This window comes from Leucopleurus acutus, assembly GCF_964270905.1.
Source record: "Leucopleurus acutus genome assembly, chromosome: 8".
NCBI classification, from domain to species: domain Eukaryota; kingdom Metazoa; phylum Chordata; class Mammalia; order Artiodactyla; family Delphinidae; genus Leucopleurus; species Leucopleurus acutus.
In genome coordinates, this window is record NC_139151.1 from 54320751 (window position 1) to 54334449 (window position 13699).

General features: G+C 54.3%; 1 protein-coding gene across 1 annotated transcript in view; it reads right to left on the reverse strand.

Moving 5' to 3' along the window:
- Positions 1–13499, reverse strand: part of USP35 (ubiquitin specific peptidase 35) — a 75096-nt gene extending 61597 nt beyond the window's left edge. Inside the window, exons 1-6 of the mRNA XM_082844523.1 lie at positions 13330–13499; positions 6725–7407; positions 5381–5513; positions 3678–3807; positions 3155–3256; positions 1570–1728 (exon numbers count right to left, since the gene is read on the reverse strand). Of these exons, the coding sequence (XP_082700649.1) occupies positions 1570–1728; positions 3155–3256; positions 3678–3807; positions 5381–5513; positions 6725–7397 (1197 nt within the window). The 5' untranslated portion in view covers positions 7398–7407; positions 13330–13499. The remainder of the gene's footprint in view (positions 1–1569; positions 1729–3154; positions 3257–3677; positions 3808–5380; positions 5514–6724; positions 7408–13329) is intronic.
- Between the last annotated feature and the right edge of the window lie 200 nt (positions 13500–13699).

Here is a 13699-nt window from a genome sequence, read left to right on the forward strand (position 1 = left end):
GAAGATAAGAATTTGAACCCCTAAACCCACATGAGAGCAGTCCAACGATGACAATTTCTTTTTTCCCAATCCAGAGCCCAGACCAAGCCAGAGAGCCTTCCTTGATGTCTACTTGGAACCATGTGTATTTTTTCTAGAACACCCTTTTGCTAATGGTAAAGCCTTTCTTGGGTCCTGATTTACATGGGCCTCTCAGTGCTGATTCCCTGCTGGGGGCAGACCCTAAGCCTCAACTCCTGTCCCCACCGGCTCAAGCCCCTTGGGGACTGAGGTTGGCCATCTCACCCACTGCCCCTCCCCACCCAGGGCAAAAGAGTATCATCTCTCATTTACCATTCTGGAATTTGGTTTTCTCTTCCTTTTTGGCCCCTGGGGATTCCCCCTTGCTCTCTTGCAAGCTCAGCTATGTACTTAAAAAGACATCTGTTACATTTTAACAAGCATTTCTAGGTGTTTTGTAATGGGACACTTCTCAGGTTACCTATCTGCTGTGTTACAGAAATGGAAGTCTGACCAGAGGTTCTAAAAGGGCCACCACTTACCTGGATGTCCTTCACCCACACTTGGACCTGCCCTCTGTATCAAGCAATGGGAAAGGGCTCAGCAACCCTCAGCCCTGGCTGCATCTCCCACTACCTCCGTGACTGCATAAGACACCAAACCTCTCCAAGTCTCATTTTCCTCATCTTTGAAACTGAAATAACAATAGTACCTGCCTCACAGGTTTCTAGTGAGCAACAGACGACAAAATGTATGGAAAGACACCGCCAAGTGTGACTCTAGCCACAAGTGTTATTGTCCTAGCAACCCAGCAAGCCCGGTTCAGAAGCCCTTTCTTCCTTGCAGCCTCCTCCTCTAACTGGAGATCTTTCCCTCCTCTGCCGCCTCACCGCTCTCAGGCTGACCCTCACAGGCATTTCTGAAGCTGCTTAGATCACAGTTACGGGTACACACGTCAGTCACCCCTTTACGCTGTGAGCTCCTCAAAGGGAGGAGACGTGGTCTGCCTCATGCCTGTGTCCCCAGTTCCCAGCCTGGGCCTGGCACAGAGTAGGGCATAAGTCTTGTGAACAACTGTAAACCATCTCTGCTCTGGAATGCTCAGTCTAAGAGGAAACAGACATACAGACAGTGACAATGGGTGACTGAGGGATACACTAGAGCTGTGGAAGCTCAGAGAGGCCATGACCCAGCTGAGGGGCAGAGTGCGGGGGGCGTGTAATTTAGAGTTATCAGGGAAGGCTTCCTGAAGGAGAAACACTTGAGCAGAACCTTCAAGAAGAAGGCTTGGTAGAAATAAGAGCTATCCAGGCAGACAAGGCAGGAGTTTAAGTTAGAGAGATCGGCATATGCAAAGGCTCAGAACAATCGCGAGAGGAAGATCCATCTGGGGGAATGGCAGGTGGCTCAGTGTGCCTGAAGCACACGATGGGCTGGGGGAGGTAATGGGAGACAGCCAGGGACCAAAGGATGGAGGGCGGCCACTAACCTGTAGTGTGGCCTTGAGCAAAGCCCAAATCAGCAACCTCCTCAGAGTGGGGCACGGGAGCAGGGGGGACTGTCACTCACCTTGATGGCCTCCATGACGGGTTCATACAGATCCGGGAAGCCGGGGAACCTGAACACCATGCAGTGAACCAGCTCCGCCAGCTGCTCCAGGCAGCTGGTCCCCGAGTTGGAGTCCTCCTTGACCAGAGAGGCCACCATTGGGGGGATGTGAGGGAGGAGCTGTGAGAGCAGAGCAGGGTTAGTCAGCACCAGTTTACCCACCTAAGACATGGGATGGTGGTCAGTGCCGGAAGCACCCAGAGCTCCTTGAAGCAAGGAGGTCTGCCCACCTGACCACTGGGCCCCTTACCTGCATAGGGCCCTGAGCTCTGCAGGCAGGTGACCCTCTTTATGAGACACATGACCTTGGATACTCTTCCTCAGTCTCTTCATCTGTTTAATGGGACAAATAATTCCCTCCTCACAGCTCAGGGGAGGCCTGAGCCTGAGCCCCACCTATTAAGTACCAGCCAACCAACCTGCCTGAAGCGCCTGAAGGTCTGAGTGACCAGGGCTACTCTGTCACCCAGGAGTGATGCTGGGGCCACAATGTGGTCAGCTGGTGGCAGCTGACAGAACATGAGTGGCAGCAAACTTTTATATGTCAAGCACTCACAGTGACATGCGGCAATTACTATCGCCATCTTACAGAGAAGAAATTAAAGTTAGAGAGGTTACGTAATTTGCCAAGGATTTCACCATGGGTTCTGGGAGAAGCTGGTGTCTGAGCCAGGTCTGTCTGAACTCAAAGTCCATTTCTTTCCTCTGTGCTACCGTGTCAACTTTCAAACCCACAGGGGGGCTACACCTTAGTGTCCCAGGGATGGAAGAGTCAGGCCACAGGAACTGGGAGCAGGGGAGCTTGGGAGAAGGATGAAAAGAAATAAATATCTACCAAGTCCCTAGAATACAGCAGGCTCTTGATAAATGTCACCTCATCTAATCCTGTCCCACCCAACCCAGGCCCTGAGAGGTAAGTGCCTGGCCCGAGGTCACCCCATCTAGTAAATGACAGAGCTGGGACTCAACCCCACATAACCCCAACCCCTGGTTCTGTGCTGTTCCCACTGCACAAATCAGGAAGCATAAAGTTTCTGCAGTGACCAAGGACCATGGGAAGCTAGGAGGGACACTGGATCAGGAGTCAGACCAACTCAGCTGGAATCTTCCTTGTACCGCTCACCAGCTGTTACCTGGGACATGCAACCTAATCTCCCTAAACTGCAGTTTCTTCTACTGAAAAATGGGGAAAATGATAGAACCTCCCTTTGGGGCTACTCCGGGAGTAAAATGAATGAACATGTGGACTGTCTTTAGCACTGTGCCTGCCACATAGCTGGCACCCACGTAACACAGCTGCCATCATTCTAGGCCTGTCGCTCTACTCAGGACCCATGGGGAGGTCACACCCATTCTTTGGCCTCAGTTTTCTATCTGTAAAATTGGGTCTCAAGTCTCCTCCAGTCCTAACGTCCAGGACTTGGAAGTCTTGGGCTTCAAGCCCCAACCCCTTATGCCCCAACAGAGACAGCATGTCTGGCCTCCAGCCAGACCTGTGGAGGATGCAGGACCGCCCACCTTCGGGGCAACACGCAGGGGCCCTTACCAGGTGGAAGGCCTCATGGGAGTGCTGGAAGGTCAGGAGCATATACTTGAGGACAGACAAGGCAGCTCCCCGGACAATGGGATACAGAAGCTTGGAGAAAACCTGGAAGAAAGCCTCTGTCAGGAGTCCCCCAGGCCTGGGCCACCCAAGGCCAAGGGTAGCCACAGGCCTGAAAGGGGGCCAGAGATGCTGGAGTTAAAGCAGCAGACCCATGTGGGAGTAAGAACACAGAGGTGCTCATAGACCTGGGTGGATGGATGGGTGGTGAGATGGACAGCAAAACAGTTAGATATCTGATGGATGGATGGATGGACATACCAAAAGTGACAGACACACACACTTTAATGAAGAGTCAGAAGAATGAATGGGGGAAACCTGAAGCCCAGAGAGAAGCAGTGAATTGTCCCAGGTCACAGCGAGCTTGGGTGGGAGCCCCGTGCTCTGCCTCCCAGACCTGCATTGCCCCTGGCAAGAGACTAGCAGGAAAGGCCAGAAGCCAGGGCTAGGACAGGGGCCCACCAACCTTCTCAATTTTGGCGAGTGACACCTCGATCAAGATGCTGAACTTCTTAACAGCGGCCAGGCCCTTCAGCAGTGCAATGATCCACTTGTCAATGTTCTTCCCCAGGGGCCAGGACACCCAGTCGATCATCCTGGTGACGGGAGTGACTGTGACACAAGGATCAGGGAGGCCCAAACGCCTGGGAGGGGGCAGCCCAGGGACCAGCCATAATGACCTGAGATCCCCCCACACTGACTCACACCTACACATGGCAGCCCTGGGATCCGTGGGATGAACAGGACACCTCTGGGAACTGCAAATATGACCAGCACAGGCACCTGGCAGAGACTGGGGCTCCCAGCCCGGCAGAAGGGGAACCAGGCCCTCTCAGTATCCCCAACCTCACCTCATACACAGTGAGTTGCAGTGGCAGAACAGGGCTTTTGGCTGCCTCTGTCTGGACTGTGAGGCCCAATGGCAGGAGGAGTACTGCCCCCAGGCTGGAAGCTCTGGCTCCAGCAAACCCTTGCTTGTGACCTGGAGCAAGTCACTTACTCTCTCTAGCCTCAGTTTCTTCCTGTCAAATGGGGATAATACCTACCTCACAGGTTTGTTATATGAGTTAAAAGAGATAACAACAGCTAACATTTATGTCATATTCACTCTGTACCAGGCACTGCTCCATCTGCCTTACATGTATTAACCCTTCTGACCCCCTCAAGGTAATGCCTGCATGCACTGAGCATGAAGCTGCCACACAGTAGGTGCTCAGAAAAACGTCACTAGTATCATTATTTTTATATTCAGTAGACTGGGCTATAAAGAGAACAATAGAGAGCAAAGCAAATAGTAGTAATTATGGTAATAATAGCTACCATTACACTGTTCTATGCACTTCACACATAATGTCTCATTTTATCTAATTCAATCCTCACAACAAACCTGTAAGATGAGTTCAATTATACTACAAATTATGGATGAGGAAGCTGAGGCATAGAGGGGTTGAGTAACTTGCCCAGAGTCACACAGGCAAGAAGTGGGAGAGCCAGGATTTGAACTGACACAGCTTATCTCCAGAGCCTACACTCTTACCCACTGAAGACAAGGAATCCAGGAAGGCCCAATGAAGACAGTGGATCTGCACACAGGTATGGAAAGAATGGCAGGGGGGTAGGGGGGATGCCAGGTAGATGGGGTCTGTAGAGCCAAAGGCCTGCAGGCAGGAGGGTAGGTGTCACATTCGGGGATCACGGGCCAGGCATATGTGGCTAGATCACAGGTGCAATGATGTTCAAATGAGGTGGGGGATGTGCAAGAGCTCTGTGAGCTGAAAAGCACCCAAACTCTGTTTATCATACTTGCCAAACTCAGAAAGCACTTCATTAAAGTAATTTTACCTCCTATCATTGACCCTGTGGAAACCTGACAACTTCTTATACCACCTCTGCTATTACAGCGGGGAGAACTGAAGCTCAGAGACTTCACTGACTTGTCCAGGGTCACAGAGTTGGTACCCAGCCTGAGAGCATCACTAGGGCAAGGCTCTCTGTGTCTTACACATCCAGCCTGGGGCCAGGCACAGGAAGGGCTCAAAGAAGGATGGATGAATGAACAAGCATGAGGGCCTGGGCCCTCTGACACTATATCTAGCCCAGCAATCCCACCCAGTGGAAGGGGCTTCTGGGAGAGAGAGAGACCTGACCACCACTCGTCCCTCAGCCCACCTGCTGATGGCAGTCAGCATCTGGGAGTCGGTCACACTGTCATCATTGCTGAGGTTCCGGACGACACCATCCATGAGCTCCAATGGGAGGTGCTGGACCACACTGGCCAGGGCGCTAGATGGTGGCTCCTCCTCTGGAACAGGTGCCCGGGCTGAGCTTTGCAGGACAAGTGGACCCCACACCTCCCCTATCACCACATGTCCTTCATGCTGCCAAGGAACTAGGGAGCCTCTGCAAAGAGCACATCAGGGCCACCTCCTTGCCTCCTATAGCATCCCAGCCTCTGATATCATCTTAGCTCATTCACTCAACAAACTCTCACTGGCACTGCTTTGGCCCTGTGTTGGGCAAAGAAAAAAGCACTAACCCCCAGCTGTGCATGTATAGGCATAGACCCTTAGATGGGGTAACACTGGAGCTGGCAAGAACACGTAGGAGGGCTATGTGACTCGGCGGGAGGGAGGACATTCCAGGTGGAACCCAATAGAGATGAAAAAAAAAAATTAGTTATCGGTCTTCCCTGGTGGCGCAGTGGTTGGGAGTCCGCCTGCCGATGCAGGGGACGCGGGTTCGTGCCCCGGTCTGGGAAGATCCCACATGCCACGGAGCGGCTGGGTCCGTGAGCCATGGCTGCTGAGCCTGTGCTCCGCAACGGGAGAGGCCACAACAGTGAGAGGCCCGCGTACCGCAAAAAAAAAAAAAAAAAAAAAAAATTTAGTTATCAAAATTTGTTGTCCAGTTGTATAAAGACCTAGGTCCTTATACACCTGGCCTTGGTCCTTCCTCCTGCCAGGTACATTCCCTTCCTTTCCCCTGAACAGCCCTATAATCAGGGAAGGCACAGATTTTATTTCAGTCACTTAAACTACAGTCCAATTTCCACAGTTGTCAATGGAGGGCCAAGATTTACAATTCAGTTGACACATATAGGTTCTATCATGTCTCCAGACCTTCCACTCTGCCTGCCCTGAGTACCTTATCCCTGCTGTCTGGTGCTACCCAGCTCTCAAGGCCTGACTCAAAAGTCATCACTTCTACGAAACCCACCTGACCCAAAGGACATGATGACCACCCCACATCTTGTTGTCTCAGCCCCCTGGTCCTCCTCCAGGCCCGACTGATCTGGGTCCCCTCCTCTCTGCGTGCCCAGCAGGCACCACCGGATAGGAGCCCCCCACCCGGCAGGAGCTCAGAAGGGGCCTGCTAACTAAACGAAGTAACAGCACCCGCCCCCACACTCATACACACCTGTGCACCATCATGCACACGCCACACCACGAGGTGGGCACGCCACACAGGAGACTCCGCACGCACGGGTCCCGCCCGCCCCTATCACACACGCACCTGTGCAGGAGATGACGGCGAACAGCTCCTTGAGGCAGGGCAGGATGGCAGCGGGCTGCGCGCGCCACAGCTGCGCCAGGAGCCCGCTCACCTGCTGGGCCTGCTCCAGGAACTCCACGGCACCCTCCTCGCCGTCGGCTGGGCAGCGAAAGCGGCCGAGGCAGCGCACAAGCTGCTGGCAGAAGAGCAGGCGGTGTGGGCCGTCGGGGACGCAGCGCGGGTGCCGCGCCAGCAGCCGCGCCACCTGCGCACAGGTCGCGGGCCCCGGGCGCTCGCACACGGTGCGCAGCACCTCGCGCCGCAGCAGCGCGAACACCTCATCGGCCGAGGGCCCCTCGGGCAACAGCTGCAGGCCGAGCTGTACGCAGGCCAGCGCGCGGGCGCCCGGCGGCCCGGCGCCCCCCTGCAGCAGGCGCAGCACTCGGCGTGCGCTGAAAAATTCGGCGAAGACTTCTGGGTGGTGGCGGCCGGCCACGTGCAGCAGCTGGCAGCCCACGCGGCGGGGCAGCTCATCGGCGCTGCTCACGTAGAGGCGCGTGCCCAGCGCCAGCAGCGCCAGGCACTGCTCCCGCTCCAGCGGCTGCCGCGCCGCCTCCAGCACTCGGCGCACCAGCCCTTGCTTCACGCTCGCGGGGTATGATGACGTCACCACCGCCTCCAAGATCTTGTCCATGGCGGCCACGCTGCAGGGGACAGGGAGCAGGGTCACACTCTGCCCGACAGGACCGATCCCCCACGTGGTCCCCTGCGTGCTGAGGCTTGGGGGCAAGCAGCTCAACCTCTCTGGGCCTCAGTTCCCCATCTGTGAAGTGGGGCAAGGATACCTCCCTCCCCCGGAGGTGACGTGATGAGGAGAAGCACAATGCCTGGCATATAATAAGCCCCAGTGGGTTGCAGTTATTGCTGATGAGCGCCTTTCATCTCACAAAGCCTACACCTGAGCCTTCCCCCTCCTCCACCCCTTTGCCCCTCTCTCCTCAGGCCTCCCTGGGGACCTCCATCGGTTCTTGGCGAGGCAGGTAAGAGCTGGATCTAGAAGCTGCTGTCCACGGTCTTGGCCAAGCCATGTCCTGTGGAGAGATGAGCTGTGCACATACACAAATCACACCTCCAGAAAGGAAGGGCTGACAGGGCTTCCAGAGATCTCTGGTGCACTTTATTCTGCCCCCAATCAGCTTCTTGCTCTTTCTCAAATGACCTACCCTTTTCCTCTTTGTGTTCGTTGTGCCTTTTGCCTGAAACATCCTATCTCCCAAGACCTCCACCACTAACACACATTCATATAACCAGGCAAAGTCCTACTTTCCTTTAAAGCCCACTTCAAACACCCAATCCTTAATGAGAACCTCCCTGGACTTCCAGGCATGAATTCATCCCTCATCTGGACTCCTACAGCCACCTGTGGCCTCTTCCTCTGTTGCAGCTGGGATCACATAGTGCGGAGTTGTACGGGTCCGAATCTCCTCCACTAAGGCAGATCATCTCATCTCTGTGCTCAACCCTGCACAGGCAGGCCCTGTCGCCTCCCAAGCCTCAGCCCACACCAGCCCCTCACTGTGGGCTCACTATGTCCTCCCTGCCCCGGGCTTTGGCACTCGCTTCTCCCTCCCCTCCTTGCTTGGCTCACCCCGCAGAGCTCAGCTCAAACTTCTTCCACACAGAAGGCCTGTCTGGCCTCCTTGTATGGGTCAAATGCCCCTGTTAACAATTTCAGAGCATCCTGTCCTCCTTTATAGCACTTATCATGATTACTTGATTGGGGTCATCCTCCTCCACTATACCATATAGGTTCCTGAGGGCAGGAACCAAGTCAGGTTTTGTTCACCACAGGATCCCCAGCACCTCGCACAGTGCCTGGCACACAGAAGGCATTTGTTGAATAAGCAAATGCAGAGTGTGGTGTGAGTTACTGCTACCTTATTCCTCTGAGCCATAATATACTTCCCTCTGTCCTTCCACTCCATTTTAGCTGTTTTCTGGAAAACTTCATCCCAAGCTGACCCACTTTGATTCCTGATTCTCATGCTGGTTCCCACAGGTTCAGCTCCTAAAAGGCAGGACCACTTCTTTGCTTCCTCGTATAATCCCACACTAGGCAGGACCCAATATAAGGTTCAGTATACGCTAAGTGTTTAATTAAACTTATTGTCTCAGTGAAAACTACTCTACTGTTAAGACCTGGAATAGGTGTGAAGACAAGCCAGAAATTTCCTAGATGATGGGCCAGAAACTTTTATGCAAAACCATAGATACTGTGGGACCCCAAATATGTGCCAGGCCCTATGGGGACGCTCCCTTCTCTGTCCTAGCTCTCCACCGAGATTAAACCTCCATTACTGCGTGTGTTACAATGCAATGGGCACATTTGTTTCTCTCTCTCTCACCAGGCTGTGAGCTCCTTGGGGCAGGGACCAGGCTTCTTTTTCAATGGCTGGCCAGTCACTGCAGAGTAAGGCTAGACGATGTAGCCAGGGCACAGATCAGTGGTTCCTGAATGCTGGCCTGGTTGCCTCAGAATCACCTGAGCACTTAATATAAGTTCATATGCCCAGGGCCCACCCCAAGCTTGGAACGACGTTAGACTCTATTCTTTGAGATTCAACCGGGATGCATTCTGCTTACCATCCAGCTTACTTATGCTCTCTGAGCCTCTATTAGGAGAAATCCTAATCAATGAGATATTGACATCATGTGTGGAGGAAGAGGACCTGGGGGCAGGCAGAAATGGAGTTCTGGGGCTAAGGAAGGCTCTGGAAGTGGAAAGAAAATCAGACTAGGAATGAGGAGTCCTGCATTCTAGTGTGACCTGGAGTAAATCCCATTTAGTCCTGCAACTCATTGTGTGACCTTGAACACATAATATCGTGAGCCTCTTTTCTGTAAAATGGGGATAAATGATAACAGCCTGAACCACATCAAAGGGAGGGATCAGATGCTGGCAATCTCCTATCATTCTACCTGATACCTATCACATAAGGTGGTCTGTGCCTGGCAGCTGGGAGCTTGGTCAGTGGAGCCATTCTGTGAGGGCTCTGATTTCCGAGGCCAGCCCTGCAGCCTCTGTGCAGTCTGTGGCCTGACCACTCCAGCAAGCCCTGCCTATCTGACCCCACTCCCACGCAAGCAGTTTGAGGTCAGCTGTCACCATGGTCACCAACAAACCCACTCAGTAATATCCTGGATGCATTCATGCAAAGGGGTTTTTAGAGGAGTGGACCTCACCTGACCCATCCCAGGCCACGGAAGGGAGGCAGAACAATGCCTGCTCTCCCCACGGCATGGATGGGGAAGCCAAGGGTCAACAAGGGAGAAAGACACGGCCTTGGCAGGGTGGGACTAGAACCTGCACTCATCCTCTCTAGGGGAGGAAGAAGCAGACCCCCAGTGCTCCTCGGGGGAGGGTGGGTTACCCTTCCTTCTAGGCTCTGGATGAGGAGATGGCCTGTCGACACTGGCTCTGACCCAAGAGACAGCTGCCCCATGCCAAGTGCAGCAGCGAACAGCAGCCATGTCCTCCCTCAGAAAAGCCTGCGTTAAAGCAGGAGACTAAGGTTCTCTGCTTTCAGAATCACCAGGTGACCTTGGGTGAGTCCCTGCTAGGACTCCTCAGCCTTCTCATCTGGAAAACAGGAACCATTCTGAGCCTACCACTGATGAGGTTGAGACAAGGTATAAAAAAGATAAGGGCAGGGAGTTCCCTGGTGGTCTAGTGGTTAAGACTCGGGGCTTTCACTGCCATGGCCCAGGTTTAATCCCTGCTTGGGGAACTGAGAGCCCTCAAGACACAAGGTTGCAGCCAAAAAAAAAAAAAAAAAAAAGATAAGGGCCAGATAATAGATAAGAATAGGTAAGAGTTTATTCTTGGGACATCTGGCACTGAGAGGCAAAACCCACACAGTCCGGGAAGAAGACGAGGAGACACGTACTCCTGATCCAGCTGATTCTACAAGGAATTTCATCCATTAGCCCTCGAAGCCAACTCATCATTTCCACTCTCTCCCCTGAGCTCCAGCCCCACCCAAGATCAGCTCCTCTTTACCTCTGGCCTGGACTAGCGCAGAAGCCTCTTAACCAATCTCCTTTTTCCCCTCCTCAATCCATCCTCCACTAGAGACATGTGTCCTGCAGGAGTACAGAGTCCAGGCTTCAAATCTAGTCCAGCCACTACCCCCACTGTGGCCACAACCATCAATGCTGGTGTTTTTCCACCTCTCAGAGCCTCTGAACCCCAGAATGGGAGATGATCACCTGCCCACCCCTTAGCCTTTCCCAGCCAGTGCTGCGGCTCCTTCCCATACCCTTGGCTTATATCTCTCACTGCTGACATGACAGCCTGGGAGTCCCAGCAACACCCAGTCGGCTCCAGGACGTACAGATAGCACACAAGAAAATCATGATCCCTCCCCTGGAAGGCTCAGATCCCTTTAACTGTCCCTCTAACTCTCAAATGACCCTCCACCTTTCCACTGTATATTGACAGGTCTCTGTTCCTGCATAGTAGAGCCTGACTATTTTCAATCTCCATCACCCATCACCCCCAAAGCACCGTGTGTGTGTGTGTGTGTGTGTGTGTGTGTGTGTGTGTGTGTGTGTGTGTGTGTGTGTGTGTGTGTGTGAACAGCTCCAATGTCCTGCCTCACTCCCTCCCTGGGCCCCAGCTCAGACTTCCCCATCCCCCCCTGGTCTTTCCGACACACCCTGCAAATATCATCAGATTACCTCATTAGACAATAAACTCCATCCTGCCATGCCCCTGCTCAGAACCCTCAAGGCCCCCCAGCCCCTTCAGGATAAGGTCCAAACTCCCGAGCCTGACATTCAAGTCCTTTCTGTGACACTAAACTAATAAAGGGGCAGGTGGGAGATGAACTTGACAAACTCCACTTAGTGGTGAATCCACAGGAATTTGAGCAGTGGGCTTTTTCCTGCTCAACACTTTGGTGAAGTTTTCTCTGCTGAGAAAGGGCTTCTTCCTCTTCTCTCCTGGCAAATTCTGACTCATCCTTCAATACCCAGGTCACATGCCCCCTCCTCTGGGAAGCCTTTCCAAATCCCCCTGCAACTCAATCTTTGGGCTTTGGCTTCCAAAGGACCTCTTCGCTTCTCTCATCCCTGGGCAGTGTAACTGGATTGATTCTATGCCCATCTCCCCCACCAGGCCGGGATCTCCTTTGGTAGGAAGTAGGTCCGGTCCCCCATCTGTGCCCAGTGCCCAGCACAGGACCAGGCACAGAGGTGAAGGAGTGCCAAGTGACCGAGAGACATGTGACAGCAAGATGAGATAGAACCAAGGATATGAGCAGAAAAGCACCTTCCAGGGACTGGCCTAACCCTTGGTCCGGTCACTGCCCCCTCATCTGCCCAGATCTGGTCTTGCATATCCATCACCCTGAGAATCTTAAACATCAGCCAAGAAAGCCCCTACAGAGGTCACTGGATGGGCTATTCTAGAAAGGACTCAAACAACCAAAGTTGAAGAAAAAGAAAACAACAGACAAACAAACCTGTTCCTGGTAACCCTCAGGTCAAAAGTTCACAGAATTTCATGGGACAGGGGAGGGGGCTTCAAGGGCTCACAATCTCTCCACACCCCAGAGCACAGCAGCTCCTCCAAGCCCTAGCAATGAGAAGCCCATTTCCTTTCCTCTCTGACCCTCACACCCAGTCTCCCTCCTTTGACTCCCCTGGGTGCCTGAGCTGCCTGGCTGCCTGGGATGGGCAGGGGGTGGGGGGAGCACCAGGCTGTGCCTCCTGACACTGAGAAGTCCCTCCATCCCTCGTCCCCCAGGTCTCTAGTCAGCAGCATTTCTCTCTGTATTTTTTAACTGAACTTCTACCCAAGGCAGTCCCAGGAAGGATCCCCTCGCCCTACTACTGGGAGGCACTCCTTTGGGCCAAACTGTCGCAAGGAAAAAAAAAAAAAAAAAGGTAGGGTGGGGGAAGGTTACTAGTAAAACCCAACTGCCCTTTTACCGAAGGAGAACTGAGGAGGAGAAGGGAAGAAGGTGGGAGCATATATTCACTTCTCAGGAAGCCAGCCCCAATGGGGGCCACCCCTCACATACCTCTGATGCCCGCGTCCCCACCCCCATCCCAGGCTTTCTGGAAGGGCGGGCACCAGGCTGACACATCGAGGTCTCTTGTTCGCAAGGGTTCTTGTAGGGGGAGTACGCCCTGGCCGAGGATGCTGAGAATAGCAGAAGCCCATTCCAAGCGGAGGCGGCCGCTTGGCCCCTCAGTTTGCACCCCAGCTCGACCCCACCCCTCCCTCCAGTTACACCAGTGCACCCGCTCCCAGCCCAGACTGGGGCTGCGGATCCCACGAAAGGCTGGCGGGCTTCATGACACTGGACGCCGGTGCCCTCAGCCCTGAGGGGGGCGGGGGCAGGGGCGGTATCTCTATATACACAATTGATGAAGGAGATTGCGGCCCAGAGAGGGGCAGCTACTCGCCCAAGGTCACACAGCAAGGCCCAGTATGCACCTAGACCTCCCGCCTCCCATCCCCGGACTCTAAAAGCCCTACGCGCGCGTCCCGGCTCTCGAACCATCTGGGTGCAGTCACTCCCTCCCCCCAAGCTACACACACGCCCCAGCCCCCTTACCTCTGGAACCCCAGTGGCCCCTGCCTCAGAGTCAGCTCCTGGGCGGGGCGCTCAGGCCGGGCAGGACCAGGCTGGGCCAGGCTAGGTCAGGGCGGGTCCTTTGCTTCCCCCAGAGTGGAGACGCCCTCCGCCAGGTCCCAGACGGCAGGGATGCTGCTTCCACTGAAAAGCCCAACCTCTCCACCCGCTCTGCACAAGTCTGGAACAGGGGAGCCCAACTCAGCGGCGCGGCCACTGGGCTGCGGGACGAAGTGGGGGGGAGGGGCGAGGTGCGGGAAACGGGGCGGAGCCGGAGCGGGGGCCACCCCGCGAGCAGCCACTAGGGCCGCGTCCCCTTTAAGGCCAGCCGGCCTGAACGCTGGCGGGGGCG